This window comes from Curcuma longa, chromosome 21 (genome assembly GCF_044706935.1).
Source record: "Curcuma longa cultivar G26 ecotype Majalengka, Jawa Barat chromosome 21, ITB_CL_G26_1.1, whole genome shotgun sequence".
Lineage (NCBI taxonomy): Eukaryota > Viridiplantae > Streptophyta > Magnoliopsida > Zingiberales > Zingiberaceae > Curcuma > Curcuma longa.
In genome coordinates this window covers 4,223,856-4,246,449 of record NC_133881.1, presented here as the reverse complement: position 1 = coordinate 4,246,449, position 22,594 = coordinate 4,223,856, and the positions used below count along the sequence as shown (strand labels likewise).

Here is a 22,594-nt window from a genome sequence, read left to right as displayed (position 1 = left end):
AAAATAAAATTTGTTGGGTTTTATATTTCTATAATACTCGTGACAAATGGAAGATGAATACAACTATAAAATATTTAGATGGGTATAAATACGTACTGGTATTTAAAATTTATGATACCCTTACTGTGATCCTCACTAGGATATTTAGTTTTTTTATTTTAATAAACTATTTTCGCAGAGGGATGTAAATGAATTGAGGTCAAACTTAGTATTCGATTTAAAACTCATTTATATTGGTTAATTGTAAAAACATATATAAAATAAATAAATCTAAACATTAATGAATTTAATTAATATTGATGAATAATTTTCATGAATAATTTATAAATAAATTTATTTATTAATTTATATAAAATTTAATTATTAAAAATAATATATATATATATATATATATATATATATATATATTATCTATGGATAATTTTATAAATTTTTTATGTTCTTTTCTAATAGAGTATTCATAACATATTAAAAATAAAAATATATAAAATTTTTGAATAAATAAATATTTAACAAAAATTATAAGAATAATAACATTCATAATTGAACTCAATTAAATACTTAAATAATATTTATGGAGTCGTCCCATAGCATAGTTAAATTGATTATGATGAAGTAGATTTACTGAAATGGATAAGGATCGAATCTCGGTGAAGCCGAGGTAATATCCTCCTCTGTCGTGATTGATCCGGATGGAATGACATGGGCAAAACACGTAGGATAAAGAGAATCCCCAAAAGACACGTGGCGAGGACGGAACATCCAGCAAGGAAAACCAATAGCCCCCAGGAAGAGAGAAAGGGGACTTAAACCCAAATTTCTGGCACGTACCTAGCCCCGAGATCGGCACATACCTCATCATCTTATAGACACCCCCACAACTAGGGATAACGCCTCACACAGGCTACTCGACCTCCCCCGCTAAAGAATCGTGCGCTTGTACCACTGACATCTTACAAATGCTGGTAGGCATAACAGCCCCGAACCCACCTCCCAACCAGGACAGAGGTAGGACCATCACACCAGTCTAACTCTTTCAGACCCACTCGATACCTCTCCTTCTAGCAGGAAAGTAAAACTACAACCAAGAGCCGACCTCATGACCAGGTCGCCGCAGCGTAAGCCGACCTCATTGCCAGGTCGCCGTATCATAAGCCGACCTCATTACCAGGTCGCCATATCACGGGCCAATCTACACATCGGGCTGACACATTGTCATGGCAGGGGCCAGCACCTAGCTACAGCCACCCGTTCCTTCCCACCTTGAGGAAAGGATTTCCTATTGATCTTCTCCGCCATGAAACACATAAGGAGGCCCGAAGGGACCCGCCTACCTACACAGCTAGGAATACCCTGCATCAGTGCACCTTAACCCTGCAGGTTGGTCACATCTGACGTGGAGACGATACTAATGCATAAAGATCAAAGCTCCTTCGCAAAACCTATCCACAGGAGGCGATGTGGATGACCAAGTCTCCCAGCAATCGCGACCCTTCAAAGAGGATAAGATATATGGAAAGACCATCTGATCTGGAGAACCTTTCATACAGCGGACCCTGAGAGGCCGTCATTTCCTCCAATCCCAGGCCGCTGGATCCAAAGGTATCGCCCCCCCCCCCCCCCCCCCCCGCGTTCTATATAAACCTCCCAGGTACGATACTAGACGCATCTTGCATCCGAGGGGTACATTTCCACTTTTCTGTTGGTCTGACTTGAGCGTCGGAGTGGCCACGCCGGGATCCCCCGGCGCCCCGCTAATCCATGCGTTTAGTGCCCCCTCGCAGGTCCTTTCTCCTCCGCGGTGCTGGTATCGGGTGACGTGGCCTCCGTCCTGTTTGGTGGTTCAGCTGTCGTCGGTAAGGAGCCGGAACAGTGATCAACTGTAACTTCTCGATTTATCTCCTCACAGATGGTCGTGGGGCTGCTTGATGGTGAATTCCACTTTTTTGCTGAAATGAATAATATTCATGGAAGTTTACCACGCGAGATCTTAGAGTCAATTCCCAACAATGAAATACTTGTTGAGTTCCTGACCTCCCTATGTATGGGCTACTACGTCAGGGCAGAGTCGTCCATAATTTATTTCTTTACAAATAGCTGTAGGACTGACCGCGTGGAATATTCAGGATCAGCGTATGATCTTTTGCCACATGAATAATTGTCTAAACATGGTGCAACAATAAAGAGCCCAATAAGATATCCAATTACCCATGATTTGAATCTCACTTTAGGATATTTTCTTCTAGTGGAATAAAAAATGAAACGTGAACTACTAGGTGAAGAGTTGCTTGCACTTTGCGAAGAGTTGCTCGTACTTTCAAATTTACATGATGAATAAATCGAAAAAGATCGTCTGTCTCTCGGACTAGTTGAGCTAATTTTAATTCAGCTAACAAGTTTGAACAGAAATGAATAACACGGTAAAATTTGACCGCATTTGTACCCCTATTTTCACTCTAAAAAATTATTAGAAAGTTGAGACAAATTAGCACAGCATATCTACAAGCTTTCAAGATTCAGTTGGAAAAAAAATCACAAGAAATACATGCATAAAAATAAAACAGAAGACAATCCGATGCTCCTTCCCGATGAAAGTTGCACAATCTTATTTTATTTGGAAGAAATTGTTTATCCCGATCTATTATATATAATTTTATTTTGCTTTGCAACAGACTATTATCGAAATTCGAACCTGCAACTTTTAAATCACACAGACAACAAACCAAAGCTCTTCCTATTACATAGTAACTTCATTACATCGAGTACATTGCATACAAATGTGATAATATCTGCATAAGATACTTCACATATTTAAATTGAAATCTAGACTCCAAAATGGGAAACCAACTTACCTACCCTTTCAACTAATTACACAAATTCAAACCGCATAAGAAGCTTTACGGAATTAAATTGGATTCCTTTGCGATCGAAGAGTGGCACCGCTCGAATTCCTGGTCTCAACTCTGATACAGGCAAGCAAGTCTGCCCTCCAAAGTCATCCTTCTCTGACATGTCGTATTCGTGGACTTCAATACGTAGCAAGGCCAATTCAGGCATTGTCAAATGGAAGATAAACTCTTCATTCCAAACTGGAGTCCAATTATCTTCTATGATCTTCGTTTTCTTCATCACTGTGTCGGCCGGAACACCAGCTATTCCCACCTATTGATTGATTAAATCACTTTTTGCTTGATGTGTTTCACATTTATAAGAATATGATGATTTTAAAAGAAACCTTTAAGGAAAAAAGTGTAAATATGAGATTGTTACCCTTGCGTAAAAATCTGGAGGGGAGTATGAATCAAAATGAGTTTTTTTGAAGTCTATACGCCAACCATCTCCCATGTATACTTTGACCTGTTACAAGTATCAAAAATCCAATAAACAATTTGCAAATCAGCACGCACATTGTTTTCTTGAGCAGAGGAGGACAATAAGAGCTAAAGGAACAATGCCAAGGAAGGAAAGGAAAAGAAAGTAGCGGGATTTCCTCTTTTTTGTGTCTACTTGAAAGACAAAAAGCAAATAAGGGGAAAAAACAAAGTTAGACTTTTGATTTTTTGTTACCCCAACATGTAGTGCTAAACCAATCATATATCATCACTTTTCCTCTTTTCTTCCCCTATTTAGTTGAGTTTTGGAGTGTGTCTATTTTATGGGAGAAGGATCTCAAAAAGAGGAAAAGGAAAGCTAAAATAGCAAGATTTCCTTGCCTTCTTGGTTAGAAGAACAAAAGGGAGAGGAAGGGAACAATTTGGAACTCTTTTTACCATTTTTGGTTTTGTTTAAAGGTGAATAGAAGAGGAGTGAAAGCATAGTAGTGAAATGAGTGATTAAACACTGTGTCTTAGTAACATTATAGTAAAGACAGTTTCTCTCATTTCCACAAAAAGAAATTTCTCTCCTCTCTCTTCCTTCTCCTCTTACCTTGGCAGTCCTATTCCTTTCCTTCCCCCTCTTCTTCCACACTAGGAGGCACACCTTAAATAGAACCATTAGTAGGGAAAGAACTTCAAATTGTTCCTTAATCCCCATGGATTTTCTCTCTACTCACATAAGCAATAGAATGAGACCACTTACCCTTTCATTTCCCTCTACTTTAGCTTCCTTTCCCTCAAGTAGACACGTTAAGGGAGGATTACTTGGATGGAAGATATGAATGATAGGAAGGAAAAGATCACAAAATTGCATAGAGAACTTCCATGGTTCATGTATAATTTTGTGATCCTTTCCTTCTTCTCTTTCGTCCAAATAATCAGACCTTTAAAGTGAAAATAAAAGACACAAAATAAAAAAGCACAGAAATAAATAACAGACTAAAATCAATGATTGAGTCACCTTCAAGGTTTTCTTTATGGGTAAACTTGCTTTAGGATCAAAAACCTCATTGTTTGGACCAACAGTCAACAGGAAATCAGGTTTCTTTACATATCCACATCCACCATTTGATTTATAAAATCCATGCATCAACCACAGTGATCTTCCATATCCCTACAGAAAGAACACTTCAACAAGTTCAAACAGTAATCTTGATAAAAAAAAAAAGAAAAAGAAGTTTCTGGTATAAAGTAAATGAAAATGCATATCCGCAAAGTTCAATGGATCATTATTCAGTTATTTAATAGAGTATTGTAGTGCTACAATGACATCCAACCTTACGGTACTTAGGTTCAGATTAATTCGATAGGAGATACAAGGGAAGAAAAAGCTTACAAAATTACACATGGAGCTCCATGAATGATGTACATTTTCTGTCACTTTTCTTTCTCTCTTGCATGTCTTTCATCCAAGTAATAGGACACTTGGGTGCTTTGTTATGGTGGAATATAATGGAACTGAGATGAGAATGGGAATGTAATGGAACCAAGAGAATGATGCATTTTATTCCTGTATTTGTTTATGAGAATGGAATGATATGTCTAATGGAACCATTCATTCTATGTTTAACTTTGTTTACTCCATCTAAGTCTTACATTTTGATTATGGATTGATGGCAATTTTCAACCTATCTTAATTATGGGATGGGTAGAATGGAATGACTCCCTCCTTCAAACCGCTTGCCCAAACATTAGAATGAAATCAAAGAGGGAATGAACATTAGAATGGAATCAAAGAGGGAATGAACATTAGAATGGAATGAGGGAATGAATTCCATCCCACTCTGTTCCAATTCCACCCTACTAAATGCACCATTAATAACTAGAACATTATTTATAAATTGCATTGCTTAGTCAAATTTAATCAGCATTTCTTCAAGTGCAATTGTTAAATGCGCATCCACTCATCTAAGTCTACCTAATAATCACAAGTTATAAATTTTTCTTGAGCAAATAATTACAATGGACATGTAATGCATGGATTTTAAGACTAAGGTGATGAAAACATAACTAGTGTAGTTAGAGCAACTATATCAAGCTTACCTGCATGTTAAATGCCACCATCTGAGCACCATGAATCCAGCCAACAAATGGATTGTAGTTAGAAGAATTGAAGCGTGTACCCTTTGGATATATCCGGAGTAAATTTCTATGAGAAAACCTACAGAAGAAAACGATGGCAGCAATTGTCACCATAAGATGATTGAGAATTTCCATTTCCATACGCCTAAATGATATAATCAATCATGGAATTTTATTCTCTAACAAGGAATGGCAAGATTCATAAATACCAAGAAGTTTTTAAACATAATGGCTGAATATATATACCTTATTAGGTCTGCCGCATGAGTTGCTGCTAGCTTTTCAAGTTGTTGTTCACTCAAACTGAGACGTCTAACTTTATCAGGATCATCTATTAATGCTTCACTTATATCACCCTTGGGCTTTCCAGCTCGTATAGTGATAATAGATTTATATTTGGGTGATGGTCTCTGGGACATACTCTTACCATCATCACTGTCATCATGGTAATCCTCATCGATATCATCCACATCATCATCATTGTTTTGTGTCTGAACATTTTCATTGTCATGGAGGAAATAGGACAAAAAAAATGGTATACATAAAGAGAAATATAGCAAAATTAATTAGAATACTGCAAATGCAAATGCAAATGCAGACACCTTGTCGAGCTCGGTTTGAAGATCAGGCACCTCCTTTCCCCATGCTTCTTCATCGCCATTCAAATTTTGGGAGTTACCATTCTTCTCTTTATCATTCTTAGCTGCAAGATATTCTTTTGGTGGTTTGGTTGAAATAATAATCCTTTTCTTTAAAGATTCTGGTGATGGGAACTCTTTTGAAGATTCTGAGTCAGGGTAATACAACAAGTCTCCAAATGTTTCTACAACCATCTAAAGAAAGCATTTTTCCTTATTTGACAGTGAAGTTACATTTAGAGGGAAAGAAAGTTTGACAGTCTATGATAAAAAGAAGGGATAGCAGATTTACCTCAGCGACTTTAGCTTGAAGATCAGGAGTAAGATGGTCCTCTAGAGTTATGATGACAGGATAAGGGGATGCAGAAAAGGCATGCTCCTTAATGGATCGTAAGCATTTAATAAGTTCCACAGGAGAAGTTAAAGTCCTGCAAAGTTACAGCAAGACCAAAATAAAGATCATGAGTAAGTAACAATGACTTCGATGTGCTAACAAGCTCACAAGTTAAGTTTTGCAGAAAAAGGGCAGAATCCAGCATGTTCTCAAAAAGCAGAATCAAGCAAAAAAGTCCATTCTGAAAGAACTTTGATGCCCACTACATCACTTTCTTTGATAAATTTTCATATTGATGATCTAAAGGGAAACTGGTAATAGTATTAGTCTAAAATATAGCAATCCTTTATCTATCAAATTGTAAGGTTGTTTATAACTCTTTATCAACACCATAATACTGGAAACTGAAAGCGCTTTATTAATGATACCCTCTTTTCTGGTCCAGAACTACTTAATCAAATCAGTTGATATAACTACCAAATCTTTCTAAGATAACTAGATAAATAGAAAATAAAAGAGCCTATGCAGATAGTTCCATGTGATGAGTGGAGCCATCTGAGTCCATGCAAGCCATCACTCTCTTCAATAAAAACATATGGCACCAGAAACCAATAACTATTTTGTTTCACACATTATTAGATGGTGATGCATCATAATAAAATCCATCAGACTCCCTTTGAACATCCTAAATTCCAATCCTAATGGTATGAGGGTATCAATGATTACATTGGTAGGATTACATCTAAGATACAAAACCTTATTTAAAAGCATCAGTGTTTCACGACCAGAAACATCTACTAGTAACATTTAGTTGAATATTGAATCATTAATCACACTAGATATCCTAATGAAGAAGTCCTTGCTCAATGTTATTTAGGTAATTTCATTCATGTGTTGTATGATTACTTGCATACAACAAAGCTTAGGCCAAAATCATTGGAGATGATTTTAGACTTTGTCAACGTTAAGATAGTTGGAGCTTAATTTACTCATTGAAATCCCATACTCACAAAATTCATGCTTAAAGAAAAATAGATTTCCGCACTGCAACTGAGATCAAAAGAGTTGTAGATAGATCTTTGCCCTTTGCAAAAGTACAATTGCAAGGAAGGCAGCTCAAGCTTCCATGACCTTAATGAAATTCAATCAAGGTAGTTCTAAGTTGTATAGTTTAAAATTTTAAATTACCAGATTAACAGGAGAATCTTTTGAGAATCATGACCAAATGCAGGGTTATTAGAATGGATGAATACATCTTAGGAAAAAGCAGTTTAGAAGTCCAAAACAAACACCTTCATGAAACCAGCAGTTAATTTTAGAATATTTGTAGTTCTGTTTCCTGGTTGAGGTGACAGCTACCAGGAAACTTCCTATCATTCTTAACTCGTCTACGATAATAAGCTTCTAAATTTGAACTCTGAAGGCAAATGTCAAATATAGTAAATCACCACACAACAAAAGTGGCTTGACAATAAAGCCCAAGTAGTGTCTGATAGAGTATCTAACATTACATTATAGCAGATATCATCCTCTAGAAACATGTGTAAACCATCATCCAATTCTCTTGGACTATGCAATTAATATTTTACTAAATAAAGTAGCATTTGTATGGCTTCAATGACAAAACACATGCAACAAGCCAATTTAAAGTTGTAGCTCATAATCTAGATAACTCCAGATTGCCCAAAGCTTTACTAGCTAACAACATATCCAAACAGAAGGAAGAAAAATATAACCCATAAAGTTCTATTGTGAGATGCAGAGAATTGTTTCAATACCTCCCATGAAGAATATCAACATTATCTTTTGTGGCATTAGGCCACATATCTAGCTCAATTACTCTCACACCATTCTTGAGTGCTTTTATAATGGGGACATCACTGCAGTCGCTGCTCAGTTGGTTTCCAGTCAAGTATGAGTTATGTCCTGTGTAGATGTAATAATGGGATAAAGGAGCAGTCATATCATGGTGAACCTGTTCACAAAGAATTTATTTTTCATTATTCACAAATAGAATTGATAGAGAAGTTACAATGTAAAAAGTATATGGAATGCTTAGGTACTATTGGCTAAGTTGACAAAGTGCATAAATGAAGCTATAAATATCCATTTCTCAGATTACTGCTTAGAAAAGGATTTAAAGAGGGGGAAAGAACGTGTAGTTCAAATGCTATCAAAGAGACACACAGGCACAACTTTTTCAGTTAACTATAATATGAATGCATCAAGTTTCTTTTACAAAGTGAGTCACGCTCATAAACTACAGGCTACAGATACAATATGAAACAACAAAGTAGTTGACAAACTTGAGCTTCGGTATCTAACCCATCAACAAAGGAGGCAATAAAGGAATATCATGTGGAACTATGGTTTGTACAATAAAAACTGGATTTATCCAAAGTTCGAGCATTGGAAAATTCTACAGGCTAGAAAACATTATTTTCAATCACAACCATGAATAAGAAAGTTTGAAGATGCTCCAAATACTTTTGTTAGCACTTCAGCTTTCCAGTGAGTAAGAGAAAATATTATATATGCCCCAACAGAAGATCCTTCATTACTCAAAACCAACAATAGAATCCGCTATCCAACATAAGGAAAAGTTTGAAAAATTTTCGTCCAGTAAAGTAAATACATAGCTGGGTAGGAAATATAGTTTCCACCACCAATGAGAAATGGATTTAGACTGCAAAAAGTTAGATAGCTACTTAGACTTCAAAATAAATTTGAAGAACAAGGAATGTTGCACAAGTTGTTAGCTCCAAATAAATAATGAAATTAAACCCTCCCAGGAAAGTAGGGATGGGAAGGGGGGAAAATCACTTTTGGCTTTCTTCACAATTTCATTTAACACGATTCAGGCAAAAGTTAATGCGTTTGCGCTAGCTTACTCCACACTCATGTCACACATTCTAATCGTCTTGCGCTTAAAACAAGGAAATCGTCATATGATATCAAGTTACAAGAACAAAACAATACAGGTCTTCGATCTGTATTACAACAACAATTAAACACCTAACCGTACCATAAGAAAGTACAAATAGATTCGAAACAGAACCATCCGAGAAATCCAACAGTGATATACAACAAGATCCTTCATTCACCTAGATCCAACAGGTGCAACAGCTGATCGCAAAATAGAAGAGCAGGTACCTGAGATCTGATGGGAGGGTTGAGCTCCACGGAGAAGAGGTAGCGGTGGAAGTCATCGAGAGTGAAAGCCGGCACGGCGAGCTTGCCTCGGAGGTGCTGCCTCGGTCCCAGCTGGAGTCCCTTCTCGATGACCGACTCCGCATCATCGCCGGCATCGCCTTGATCCGCAAGAAACTTCCGGAACTGATCTGCGGCCATGTAGCTCCCTCCCTCTCCGGCGTGGGCGGCGAAGGCCGCCCTCACGTCCGCCGGCGGCTCCGCCTCGCACCACCGGAACTTCCTCGTGAAGCAGAGGCAACATTTGTAGCTCCCCATCGCGCGGTCTCCGATCGAGAACGCTCGTCGCCGTCTGAAATCGGGCGACAAGAACTGTCCAAGTTCTAATTATTTGGACGGGCAACGTGATAGGTGTCGCTGTGCCCCTTGCTTGCTTCATTTACTTCGAACCTACTTGCACCGGTTATTTACCCACAGACTTACCCGAGTTAGCGCGTCGGGCCCTCTCGTCCAGTTAGGTGTCGGTGAGAGAGTTGTTGAGAGGTTGCAGTGTGAGTGAGTTTTTTAAGTGGTTAGTTTGGTGATGAGTTGGCGTTGACTGACTTAGAGCCGGATGACGACAGCAAACGCTGCCGACGTGACGTCATTGTTGTGGTTGTAGGTGCACGTGGACGGTCGATTTAACGAACCTTGAAACTGTCCATTATTATCCGGCCTTTCACAGCTATATTGGATCATGCATACCCAGGTTCTGGAGAGTTCTACGGACATATATGCACCTTTAACATACCTTAGAATTCATAGTATAGCTTTTGGATGTGATTTCTTTAGGGTTTGCATATATCGATTCATTATTCATACTGCAAATAAAATACCTGATCTTGTTAAATCACAATAAATTTGATTTTTTCACTAATTATCAAAACATAGAACCATCCTCCAAGTCTTTTCCATCATAAGAAGATAATCTTGTATTTGCCTCAATCGGTATCGATATTGGCTTGCAATCTAGGTACTATTCTCACTTTCTTTAATAATTTTGTGATATTCCTTTTGTTGACAAAGAAATAAACCTTCCTTGGAGTGTTCTATCTCTAGCCCAAGGGAAATGTTTCAATTCTCCGAGCTTCTTGTAATTTTATTTTTCAAAATCAACACCTATATAATTATTAAGTCATTCACCAACATTAGGTAGTTTGCTGTCATTTTAAAATTATTTTGCATTAGAAATTCTACAATTTTATCATATTATGCTCATGGATCTTATTTTAAACAAAATATCGAATCATGCTTTAGAGTAAACCCTAAACTCAATCATGCATATAGCATATTTTTGTTTAGCAAAGGAGTCCATAGCTGTTGATTAAAGGAACATGAAAAATGACAAATTAATAATAATTGATAAAACAATTAAATGTCAGCGTTTGTAGTCCAACGGTTAGGATAATTGCCTTCCAAGCAATAGACCCGGGTTCGACTCCCGGCAGACGCATTCGCTTTTTTTTTTTCCTGGACTTTAGAAATGAAATCATTTAAGTGTGGTTCTCAACTTTAGTGAAACAATATGATGAACTATAATAATTTATCTTTCTTAAAATAAAAGAGGCAGATACATATTTAATATACATGTTCCGTGAAAAAATGTGTAAATATTAAAAATAACATTACGGATGAACAGCGATTCCCACAGTATTGATACTCCTAGGATGTAAAATTATATTTCGATTAAAGTATAAGTTAATACATTCTAAAGTGCAAAAAAACTATATAATAGTATTAAAATATTTTCTTAAGTGGCAATTCTTTCTACACAAAATATTGAAGCAACTAAAAACTTGTATAAATATTTCTGTTTTTATATATAAAAAAATAGTCATGCATTTTAGGGATGTAGAAAATACATGAAAATATTAAAAATATCTTCATTAATGTGTAAATTACTTTTGCACGAAATATGAGGGTGTAATTGTGCAAAAAAAAACTTTGAAGCCATTACAAACTTCTATCATATGAAATTATATTTTATCTAAAATGTGACTTTACATAGTATAATTTTTGCCTCAATCACTTTGGTTGTATTAGATTTAATCAATTTGCTCCCATAATATTTGAAAATTTTTAACTATTTTAAATGAATTAAAATAATTTTTAAATTAATATTTGAGTCATTTAAAAGTATTTTTGACCATAACTATTTAGTAATTTTAAGCATATTAAAAAAGTATAATATTTTTTAAAATAAAATATTTTTTATTAATAATAAAAATAAAAAATAGATTTCTTTTATTACAAGTAATCACAGCATAAATGAAGGCTCGAATCTATATACTTTCATCGAAGAATCATCATTGGCTCTTAAAATGGCATGAATTTTGGAGATATTTTTATAAAATTCTGTGAGATATTTAAAAAGAAAAATCATGAAAATTCTCCCAAAATATCTGCACTAATGCAAAGCCAAGTAGTGGAGCGTAGGAGACGACTGACGGATCATGCTACGAGCCTACGACGATAAAGTAGGCTTCTCGCGCCGCTCACTATCCGCCGACTGCGGCGATAATGGCCTCCCTAGCCGCCGTCTCCGCTTCCTCTTCCGCCGTCCTCTCTCCCACCTCAGCCGCTTCCAACAGGAAGCCCTCCCCTCCTCGCAGCCGCAAGCCGCCGCGCCGCCCCGCCACGAAACCCCTACTCGCCGATGTCCGCCTCGCCGCCCCTCGCCACAACAATGGCTCCGACGCCCCTGACCGTCACCTCCTCAAGCACTATGCTCGCCTCGCCTCGAAGCTCGCCAAGAGCGGCAAGCTTCGGGATTTCCTGATGATCGCCGAAGGCGTCATCGCCGCTGGATTCGCCCAATTCGTCTCCCGCATCGATCCGAGGATGACTTCCGAAGGGATCGTTTCTCTCCTTCGCGACGGCCGTCTCGCTGAGGTTTTTGAGTTCGCCAGCGAAGCGGAGAGGATTGGGCTCTGCCCTGCCTCACTCTTTGATGAATCGGCCCTGGAAGCTTTGAGATTAGAATGTCGCAAGCTACTGGACGACGGAAGGCTAGAGCAATTTGTAGAGTGGATGGAGACTCTTGCAGGTGTGGAACGCTTAGTGAGTTTGCTTTGTAGTCTTTTCCGTCCATTTGTTAGGGTACTGTGGCGATGCATTTCCTTCTTTCATTGGATGTTTTAGGTTATCAGTTCACTATCAAAGACATTGTAGATCCAGAATATGGATTGAGCAAGATAATTCAACGAGGAGATCCAGAATTGGCAGTAAGGTGCGCTGCTTGCAACATGCTTAAAACTATTGTATACCTCTTTGCCATGGTTGATGGAATAATGTTTCTTCTCCAATATGTGAAATGATGGATTTTTTTGATATCTTGGGTTTGCTTTGACAGATGGATAAAAACTATTATTGTTGAGAGGTATTTCTTGGCTTGATTATTCAGCGACAAAGAGCAATTGGTGAATATGTATACTGTTCTTTGTTGAGTGTTTAATATGCAGAGGAGCTTCTGGAATTTGTGCATAGATGGGAAATTAAGTTTAGATAGCATGAACATATGTTCAGTAAAGACCAATGTTTGGTAGTTACATAAGTCAAATTAATTAAAATCAAACAAATGTAGGTTAAATAAAGACCAAAATAGAACTACATAGTAGAGTAATTGCAGATAAAAAGACTGCATAGTTTATGATGATCTAAATGACCACGTTATTATTAATGCAGTATTATAAACAATTAAATTGTTGGAAAGTCCATGTAACTTTTCCTGGATAGTTGGGGTATCAAACTTGTTGTAGTTGTAAGTATATATTAGATTAAAATTATTTGCAAGCATATGGTTCCATTTACTTGTCAATTTTCTGCATAAACAATTGTGCTTAATATATTTTACTTTTGCATAATGATGATTCGCTGAAAAGTAGACTCACGGAAGACTTACGCACCATATCTGTTAAGTTGATTGTTTGCATGTTCGAAAAAAGTACATGTACGTACAATGAATGGTAATATCAAAGATCCAATTAACTTGAGTGCCATAATTGCTAAGGCCTCTATGGAGCACCAAGTCCAGGTTAAGGCATGCACTTTGTAAGAGCAAGGTCACAAAATGAAGACGAAATTCAAAAAAAGCAATAAATGTAAAGATATTAGTTACTAACCATTGTTATTTATGCATACACCCTTCCCCTCATATGTGGTCAACTAGGCATGGAAATAGCATCAAGAGACATGGAAGGCTCTCACTGTGTAGAAGACTAAGTGGAATATAAGATTTATCCATAGACCATGTAGTAAGGTTAAATAATTTGACTAGGTGTTTAGTGGATAGAAGATTAGGTAAAATAATGTCATTGATCCATAAACCATCAATGTTATTTTACTATTTTCTTATGTACTCCTATGAGCAAACAAGTAATGCAAGTCCTCAAGGCACCTTAGGACCAAACAATACATCTAATGTGTGTGTGGTCAGGGACTTCGAAACAAATCCAATCTCTCTCTTTGCAGCATTGTGATTTCTTCTTTTTGAGTTCTTTTGCCACTTCCAACATAGGAAAGCTGAAGAACAAGAGGGCTTTTCAAACCCCCAAAGGATCTCTCCTCAACTCTTTGGTAGTAACACGACGCCTATGGACTTGATCCCCAAATCACTACTGTTAATACGTGTATTTAAAGTTCTGTATTATGTAAAATTGTTTAAATATCTTCTTAACTGAATCAATTGAGTAAAATATTTATTGCAACCACTAACAAAAAGTGAATCAACATAAAATGAACTCCTGTAGTTGAAGAAACTAAACTGCTGTAACTGAAAAGAGCAGTAGCAGTTGATGCAATAAAAAATAAAGACAAGGCAAAGAAGCAACTTTGAAAATTTATATTTTTAACATCACAAGGATCACAAGAGAATGAAGGAAAAAAGCTAGAAGAGTGCAAACCAACCAAACACAGAAGTGAAATAGAGAAACACAAGATACAATGAAGTGGCCAGAGTCTAAATATATCTTATTTTAAAAAAAAGTGAATAGAACCCACTACTTTTGTGCAGAGATAGTTGCAGAGAATCATCATCTCACAAACTTGATTTTTGGGGAGCCCATGTCGACCACAATGGCATGGATCATATGACTTGAAGGCCTCTTGTAGAAATGATGTTATATAGGAAAGCTGAGTTACATAGTATGGTTCGTTTGCTCATTTGTCACTCTCTTCTTCATATAATCGAGTGTAGCAGTTCAGAGCACGGACCATTTGCTTCTAGGGTTTGTGTGATGGAACAATTGGAATCAGTTGCATGTTGGGACTAAAGAGCTAGGTAGAGCAGGTAAAGGCGAGATCCAAATTGTTGGGTGTGTGAGAGGTGAGCATTGCGATCAAGGCATAAGAGACTCAAAAGTGGTGCATTGTAATAGGACAATGATGGAAATGTCTCATCATATGGTTGCAGAAGGTTATTTTTGTATAACAAAATAATAAACCTTCTAAGGAAGTAATGCTGAAGATTCTTCAAGTTGTCATTAAATCCTTGGTTGTCATTCAAGATAATTAGCACTTTGAGACTGTTTACATTATCAATAATGTACTTCTATCCTGCTATCAAATGGATTTTGTAAGAGTGGATTAGCACACATGTGGTTCTGCAATTTTGCAGTGGTTGATTGTTAGTTTGAATTATTCTGGATTAGAAATGCAATGATCTTCCATATCACTGCTTTGAGAAACTACATATGTTCCTTTATTCATGATAATCAGTGCTATGCTGAACATGGTAAACAAACTTACTTTGGCTAGCCATGGTACACACAATTATATGGATGTGCATTTAATGCATTTGCCATAATACATTTTGACCTTCAATGAGTGGCGTATATTCTGTTTTTGCAGGTATGCAAGTGTGTTTCCCCATTTTCAACTTTTGTTCTCCTCTATATTAGAAAAATATGGGAAGAAGCAAGACATTGTTTCAGCTACAAAAGCTTTTGAAATTTTCAAGAAAAAATCAGGTGGTCTTAACATGTTTGCTTGGCGAGCTATGATTGATCTTTGTGGGCATTGTGGTGATTTCTTGAAATCTAGAAGCATATTTGAGGTATTGATTCACTTGTTTCACAATCTAAATTTAAGTTCATGTTAGTTAATTGTCCATATAAGTATGACTTTGAAATTGTATGAAGAATTACTTCTTGACTGCAAAAACTATTTCCAACGTCCCATCCTATTCTCCATTTGTCCATAGTTCAGTCGCCAAGCTTTCGAAGCCACTATGTTACTGTCAAGTTCATTAATGTTGTGTACTTGTGTTGCTGTTCTAACTTTATGACACATTCTGTTGTAATGTAGAATTGTACATGATTAATATAAAGAATCAATCATTATCCTCTTTTGCCACATTGGTTTCTGTGGTACCTTGGGATTCAGGTTATACTTATTAATTCATGATTATATTAGATAGTAGGACTGTAACTATTTCAAAGTATGATCTTTTACCTCATTGTACTTTTGTTTTTGACTTTTTTTGCCCTTTTACACATTTTTGCATTATATTTCAACCTAAATCAATTTTATTTTCAATCTGCTTAGAGTTTTGGTGAAAGTTGTACATTCAGCCTCTTCGATATTTTTCATTCCCCTTTTCAGTAACCTGAACTGTTTTCATTTTGATCAGTTTTTGTCTTTTTTAAAAAAATCCTTTTTTGTTTGATTGCTTTGTGCATTTCTTATGGTTAGTATGGCCTTGAACAATCTGTTGAGTGCTGCTGGATATGACAGACCTTATCACTTAATTATTTTTACATGTTGAAGAACTTAAAGAAAAATGTGATGAAATCATAGAAGGAAATTGTTTACATGAAGATAATGGCATCTGATTGACTTGCCTTCTAATTGATCCCTACGTCAATTATAAGGATTGGCAGTTTAATTCTTTAAGATAATGGCATCTTTAATTCTTTAAGATATATAAAGAGAAACTGAAAACCAAGTTTCTGTTGAGTGCTTCAAATAAAAAACCTACTGGAGGAATAAGATTCATGTAGATGAATTCAAATAGTTGTGATATGTAGTTTGTGATCAGTTTCCCAGAAATAGAAATTAATTGCGATCTTGGGAACATGATAAATCTCCCCACATTTATCTGATACAATATGCATGGACTTTAGTTACAGAAAAATACTATGTTATTTTTGTCAATTGTATTGACTAATTGTTTCTTTCTACCTGTAATTTAATTGCAGGAGTTGCTCACTGAGAACATTATGCCAAATATTTATGTTCTCAACAGCCTAATGAATGTGAATGCACATGATTTGAGCTACACCTTCCATATTTACAAGCGTATGCAAGTAATGCCATCTCATATCTTATGTTGCTGTTACTAGGTAGGTTGTTTACTCTATAATGATAACATGACAAGTCAGTCCACATTGTTCTCTTTTACTTTACTTTTAATATTTCTGCCCGACTTGTCAACATGCTTCAAACTGGTAATTATTGATTAAGATGCAAGCAACATAGTCACCCTCTTCCTCTTGTAGTATTCTGGTTAATGAAGTGTTCATATACTCCATGGATGCAAATGCTTTGCAGTAATTTGTGATAGACCATCTTATAATCAAGTATCATTGTGGCAGATTGTTGATATTCAGGCTTTTTCAATTTGATTCATAATCATTTGATTAATGTGTTATTTCAAATTCATGTTCCATAATACTTTTCTGCATGGTCATAAGTTGAAATTACTCGACTTTTTCTTATTACTATTATTTTCTTTGGGCATAGACTATTTCAGCTTACAAATTATACTTGTATAGGATCTAGGAGTAACTGCAGACGTGACATCCTACAATATCCTTTTGAAAGCATGTTGTAATGCAAAAAGGGTTGATTTGGCTCTAGAGGTGTATGAGGAAATAAGGCTTATGGCTTCAAACGGAGCACTTATCTTGGATGTATTCACATATAGCACGATGATAAAAGTTAGTGAGACTGGGATCATTGTTTCGTGTTATTAATATAGTTCTCTCTTAGGATTTGTTTATGTTTATCACTTTTGTTTCAATTTTAGGTGTTCGCAGATGCAAAAATGTGGCAAATGGCATTGCATATAAGAGAGGATATGCTTGTTGCTGGTGTGATTCCAAATATAGTTATTTGGTCAACATTACTTAGTGCTTTTGCCAATGCTGGGCTTGTTGATCATGCCATTCAGCTATTTGAGGAGATGCTTGTGACAGGCTGTGAACCTAATGTGCAGTGTTGCAATACTCTTCTGCATGCTTGTGTGGAATCATGCCAATATGATAGAGCATTTCGATTGTTTTATACATGGAAAGAAACTGGATTCAAGATTTGCTTTTTTGATAAAAAGATGAGATATTATTCTACAGTGATTTCTTCAGGAATGAACAATAGGGATGGAACTATTTCATCTAAATTGGCATCTATGCAAGATGGCGGACCTTCTTCTTTGTCGATGGTGGTTCCCTTTAAACCTACAGTACCAACTTTTAATATTTTGATGAAGGCTTGTGGTTCTGATTTCTATCGTGCAAAAGCTTTGATGGACGAAATGAAGACAATAGGTCTTACTCCCAACCATATAAGTTGGTCTACGCTGATTGATAGTTATGGTGCTGCTCATAATTTAAGTGGTGCTATGCAGGTGTATTGACTATACCTACAACTTTTATATTATACAATTCCAAGAATGTTTGGTTCCTTCATAAATTGTTATACATAACAATTATGAGTTTTAATATTTCTTGTCCTTTTCTTTACCTTGCAATTTTGCCATATATCTTGGTAATACTGCTTGTGTTTCTTCTTTCTAGTTTGTAGCTAGACGATGCTCCTGGGTCAAATTTGATAATCTAAATAAATTGATAATCAGATGGTTATATAACAAACACAAGTGTTCAAAAATCATGTCCTTGGCTCTTTATTTGTTTACCTCACCATTCAATTACTGTTTAGATCCATCCCTTTGTCTATCCACTTAGTCCATTTTTTCTGTCCTTTCTTACTGTCCATTTTTCCAAGATCAATGGTGTGATTGGATTCACATAAATGATAAAGGCATAGAACGTGTTGCTGCTGTTTCTTATGGTATAATACTCTTTCTGAAGTTTGATTCCATATAAATGTCTATGACCTAGCTTTCATACAGTCCATTTGAGTTGTTTAAAGTAAATATGTAGATTCTTAATTTCCAGAAAGTGAAGAACACATAGAACAGCTAACTAAAAAATTCCAGCTCCGAGGCTTAATCAGTCTAATTAGGACATGTTTAAGTTTTTAAATTCACATGTTAATTTAGATTTTACCTGTAGGTAATGTGTACTCTAGGTCACATTTTCTGATGAATTAATTAACTTTTTATTTGTTAGTTTCAATGAGTTGCTGTATCTAATGGTATGGATAATTTTTTCTCTCTAGATTTTGTCAAAAGATCAACTTAGTGAGTTCTGTTTGTCTGTTTCAACATTTGGTTTGTAGTATTTTTCTTACTCCACCTCTTTATTATCCAAGTTTTTGAGAGTTTTAATGCTATAGCAATTTATACTGCCATTTCCTGTTTACTAACTTGCCATCTTTCTTCTGAAATGTAGGCATTTAGAGCTATGCAAGATGGTGGAATGAAACTTGATGTTGCTGCTTATACTACTGCCATCAAGGTGGATATTGCTAAATGCTCAAAGATTATATAGTCCCGTAAAAGAAGCACCATACTAATGATATTCTAAATAATTTTTTATGCTTGCTGTTTTCTTTCTTTTCCATAATGAGGAAGTGTTGATTAATTTGTAATTATTTGTACTTGGCACATAGATTTAGTTAAAATTTCCAAAACTTTGTCCTAAACTAATGTGTCTATTTATGCAAGTATTTTAACTATGGTGGACATGTAGAACCTTCTGGATTAGCATATTGATCTGTCACATATAAAACTGACTACGTAATGTCATGATCCATTAACATCCTTGAAAGTGGTAAACTGCTGGGTGCTAATATTTGGGGCCCTTCATTTGCAGGCATGTGTTGAAAACAAGAATTTGAGAGTAGCGTACTCTTTATATGAAGAAATGAAAAGATATCAAATACAACCAAATTGGGTAAGCTCTTATTATATGGTTGATATTTCCATTTCATGCTCTTATTATATGGTTCCATTTCATGCTTTATGTTATGTATTCATTATCAGAGCCACTTTTGCACTCCTTATAGAGGCAGTTGTAATACCTAACTTTATATTTTATTAATATATCCTTTCTGAAAAGTTTTAACTCTAGGTGGTGCTTTCATTTCAGGTGACTTATAATACTATGTTAAGAGCTCGAGACAAGTATGGATCTTTTGTTGAGGTTCAACAATGCCTAGCAATATATCAAGATATGCGAAAATCTGGGTATATTCAAAGGAATACTTTTGAGATATTTTTTACTCTCTGTGGATTTTAAATGTTTATCTAAGGTTTGTTTGTTTTACGAAAAATAAGATGGATGGCTAAATATTTTCCCAAGGAAAATTTTTATAGGAGAAATCAATTAGTTTTTTGGTTGTGAGACAAGGAAAATAATTCCCTTTGCTTTCTCGATCAATCTTCGATGGATCAGAATCTCGTTCAATTCCAGCTTGGTCTGACGGATTGTGTCATGGTTGCTTGATCAACCATCTATTTTGTGGGATTGAGTAGAAGAGTAGATCCATTGGCTGAAAGGTTTGCCTTGAGGGAGTTGCCACTTGCCAAGAGGGCGCCTAAGCTCTGCCTCAAGGGAGCCTTGTCGGATCAAGTGGAAGGGCAGGTCAAGCCACGTACTCTATGCCTCAAAGGAACTTAACATAGGGCATTGTGACCTTTGCTTTGATAGTGTCCCTTGGGCCTCACGTGGTAGGGTGGTTTGATCTGTGCCTACTCCACCTTGAGGGTGCTTGCAAGAGGATGATGAGAGCTCAATTTTCATAGAGTCCACTAGATTGAGCTCCATCTTGAGAGGGTATCAAAGTTGTCGGAGGGTTCAGTGGAGGGGGTGTAGGGTTTCAAAAGGTCAGAGGAGAGGATGGAGGAGGTGGTGTGGATCTCTTGTGTGGGGGAAAACAAGTTTTCACTTGAGCAAATCGTTTTCCTGCAAAATGCTCATATTTTTCGTTGACTATAAGATAATTTTCCATCAACCACAATTCTCTGCTGCACCAAACATGGAAAATCTGAAAAATATTTTTCGCTAAACAAGCTAAACAAGACCTTAAACTGCAAACTACTTTTATTTAGTTATTTGCTAAAACTTGCTAATAACCGTACGGTCTATTTTACAAGATCTAACTGCTGACTCAACAAAAACTCTTTTCATTCTATCCTCAGATTTACCTATTGTTTTGTTTTCATTTACTTGTCTATTTGATTGTCTGCTGATTCTACTTTTGTTGCTTTTTATCTAATGTACAGATACAGATCTAATGATTATTATCTGAAGGAATTGATTGAGGAGTGGTGTGAAGGAGTATTGTGCTTCCAATGTCAAAGCCATAAACTACCGATACAGGATACTGACAATGAAACTGACCCAAGGAAATGCAATAATTTGCTTTTAGAAAAAGTAGCACTGCACTTGCAAAGAGATATTGGTGACAGACAAGCTATTGACATTCGAGGGCTTACAAAGGTACTTTCGTAGTCGATGTTGGTATAATTTGAGGATGGTTTGGATGGATGCAAGATTAATTTCTTACTATAGCTTTTGAAAGAGTGTTTTCATTTGGAAAATTTTGATAGCAAACAGAACCTATGGCAAAAAGTTAACAATCGGTATTAAGACGAAGGTGTCCTAGCAAATCGTTGCATTCTTGTCATTGGTGCTGTAGAACATTCAACTATCTTGTCTCATTATGCTGCGTCTTGCTTTAGGCAGGAGTGTGATATGTTGTTTTATTAATTGGACATATGATAATGTTGAGAGCAATCAATCTAGTTGGGTTTGTCAGTTCACTCAGATTGTTTGCGGTTGGGTTAACTTGTGTCACACTGTGCTTTCATTGCTTTTTACATGTGTCCTCCAATAATTTTTTAAAGTACTTCAGAATTTCAACTTCTATTTGTTGCAACGTTTGTTTTGATCTTTATTACAAATTTGTCACATTTAAAATCTATTAACAACCTTCGGTAACCATTCAAACAGGTTGAAGCTCGGATTGTGGTTCTCTCAGTTCTTCGGATGATCAAGGAGAGCTATTTGCTCGGTGAGATTTAAGTATATGTTTTTGTTAGGAATCGATTTCTCTTTTATCAGCAGTCAATAGCATTTTGTTTGTTTGTTCATCTCCTTCCTGAAGATTGTTCAATCGTCTTATGAGCTTGTCAAATTTCATGTTTTGAGTAAATTTCATTTGCATTATCACTTTCATGGTTCTGAATCCCCAAACTTGTTTAATCAGACTAATGAACGCTTGTTATACTGTCGCAGGAAAAGCAATTCAAGACGATATGATCATCATCACGGATGTAGTCGATAAAGGAGCCATGACCTTGACGAATCACAATCTGGATGTGCAACGGTGTATAATCAAAATACTGCAGGAAGATTTGAGTTTTGACGTAAGAACAGGACACGGTGCCCCTGATGATCTCTTCAGTAAGCCCTCCAACATTTTTCGACACCCTGAAGCTGTCAAAGGTTTCAAGTTTCAAGCAAGGAGGCCACAAGATACAGGTATGATAAAGGTCACGAAAGAGTCCCTTCTTGGTTGGTTACAGAGGAAAGGTCATCGGCCATCCCCGGAAGGCTCATCTTGAAAAAAACAAAAAACTCTGGGTTTTGCACGAAGAAGCCTTGTCGATCCGGTGGTTGTGGTTGTGCAGGTCCTAAGTTGATCGATAGCCATCGCCTTTTTAAGTTTTGATTCGGTAAAATTATTCAAAATGTTCGACTGTTATATGTTTTTTTATATAAAACTGACAGATTATATTTAAATCATTGAATTGATATGGCCTCAGGTAATATTCATAAAAAAAGTGCCTT

The 22,594-nt window shown here is 36.3% G+C and overlaps 2 protein-coding genes and 1 non-coding gene across 3 annotated transcripts; 2 read left to right on the top strand and 1 right to left on the bottom strand.

Annotated features, from left to right (window-relative positions):
- Positions 1–2,713: 2,713 nt before the first annotated feature.
- On the bottom strand, positions 2,714–9,960 carry LOC141814675 (phosphoinositide phospholipase C 4-like). Its single transcript, XM_074702613.1, has 9 exons — positions 9,585–9,960; positions 8,210–8,406; positions 6,390–6,525; positions 6,062–6,292; positions 5,706–5,950; positions 5,421–5,538; positions 4,339–4,491; positions 3,271–3,357; positions 2,714–3,162 (listed from the first exon to the last, which is right to left on the bottom strand). The coding sequence occupies exons 1-9, from the start codon at positions 9,897–9,899 to the stop codon at positions 2,869–2,871; spliced, it is 1,776 nt and encodes a 591-aa protein (XP_074558714.1). The 5' UTR covers positions 9,900–9,960; the 3' UTR covers positions 2,714–2,868.
- Positions 9,961–11,001: 1,041 nt separating this feature from the next.
- On the top strand, positions 11,002–11,073 carry TRNAG-UCC (transfer RNA glycine (anticodon UCC)). Its single transcript has one exon. It is a non-coding gene; the product is annotated as a tRNA-Gly (tRNA).
- A 993-nt stretch (positions 11,074–12,066) lies between these two features.
- Positions 12,067–22,564, top strand: LOC141814803 (pentatricopeptide repeat-containing protein At5g02830, chloroplastic). Its single transcript, XM_074702752.1, has 12 exons — positions 12,067–12,666; positions 12,762–12,849; positions 15,468–15,672; positions 16,817–16,924; positions 17,393–17,557; positions 17,647–18,243; positions 19,190–19,255; positions 19,613–19,693; positions 19,889–19,986; positions 21,025–21,241; positions 21,755–21,815; positions 22,040–22,564. Exons 1-12 carry the CDS (start codon positions 12,141–12,143, stop codon positions 22,366–22,368), a joined length of 2,541 nt encoding a protein of 846 aa, XP_074558853.1. The 5' UTR covers positions 12,067–12,140; the 3' UTR covers positions 22,369–22,564.
- Positions 22,565–22,594: the final 30 nt, after the last annotated feature.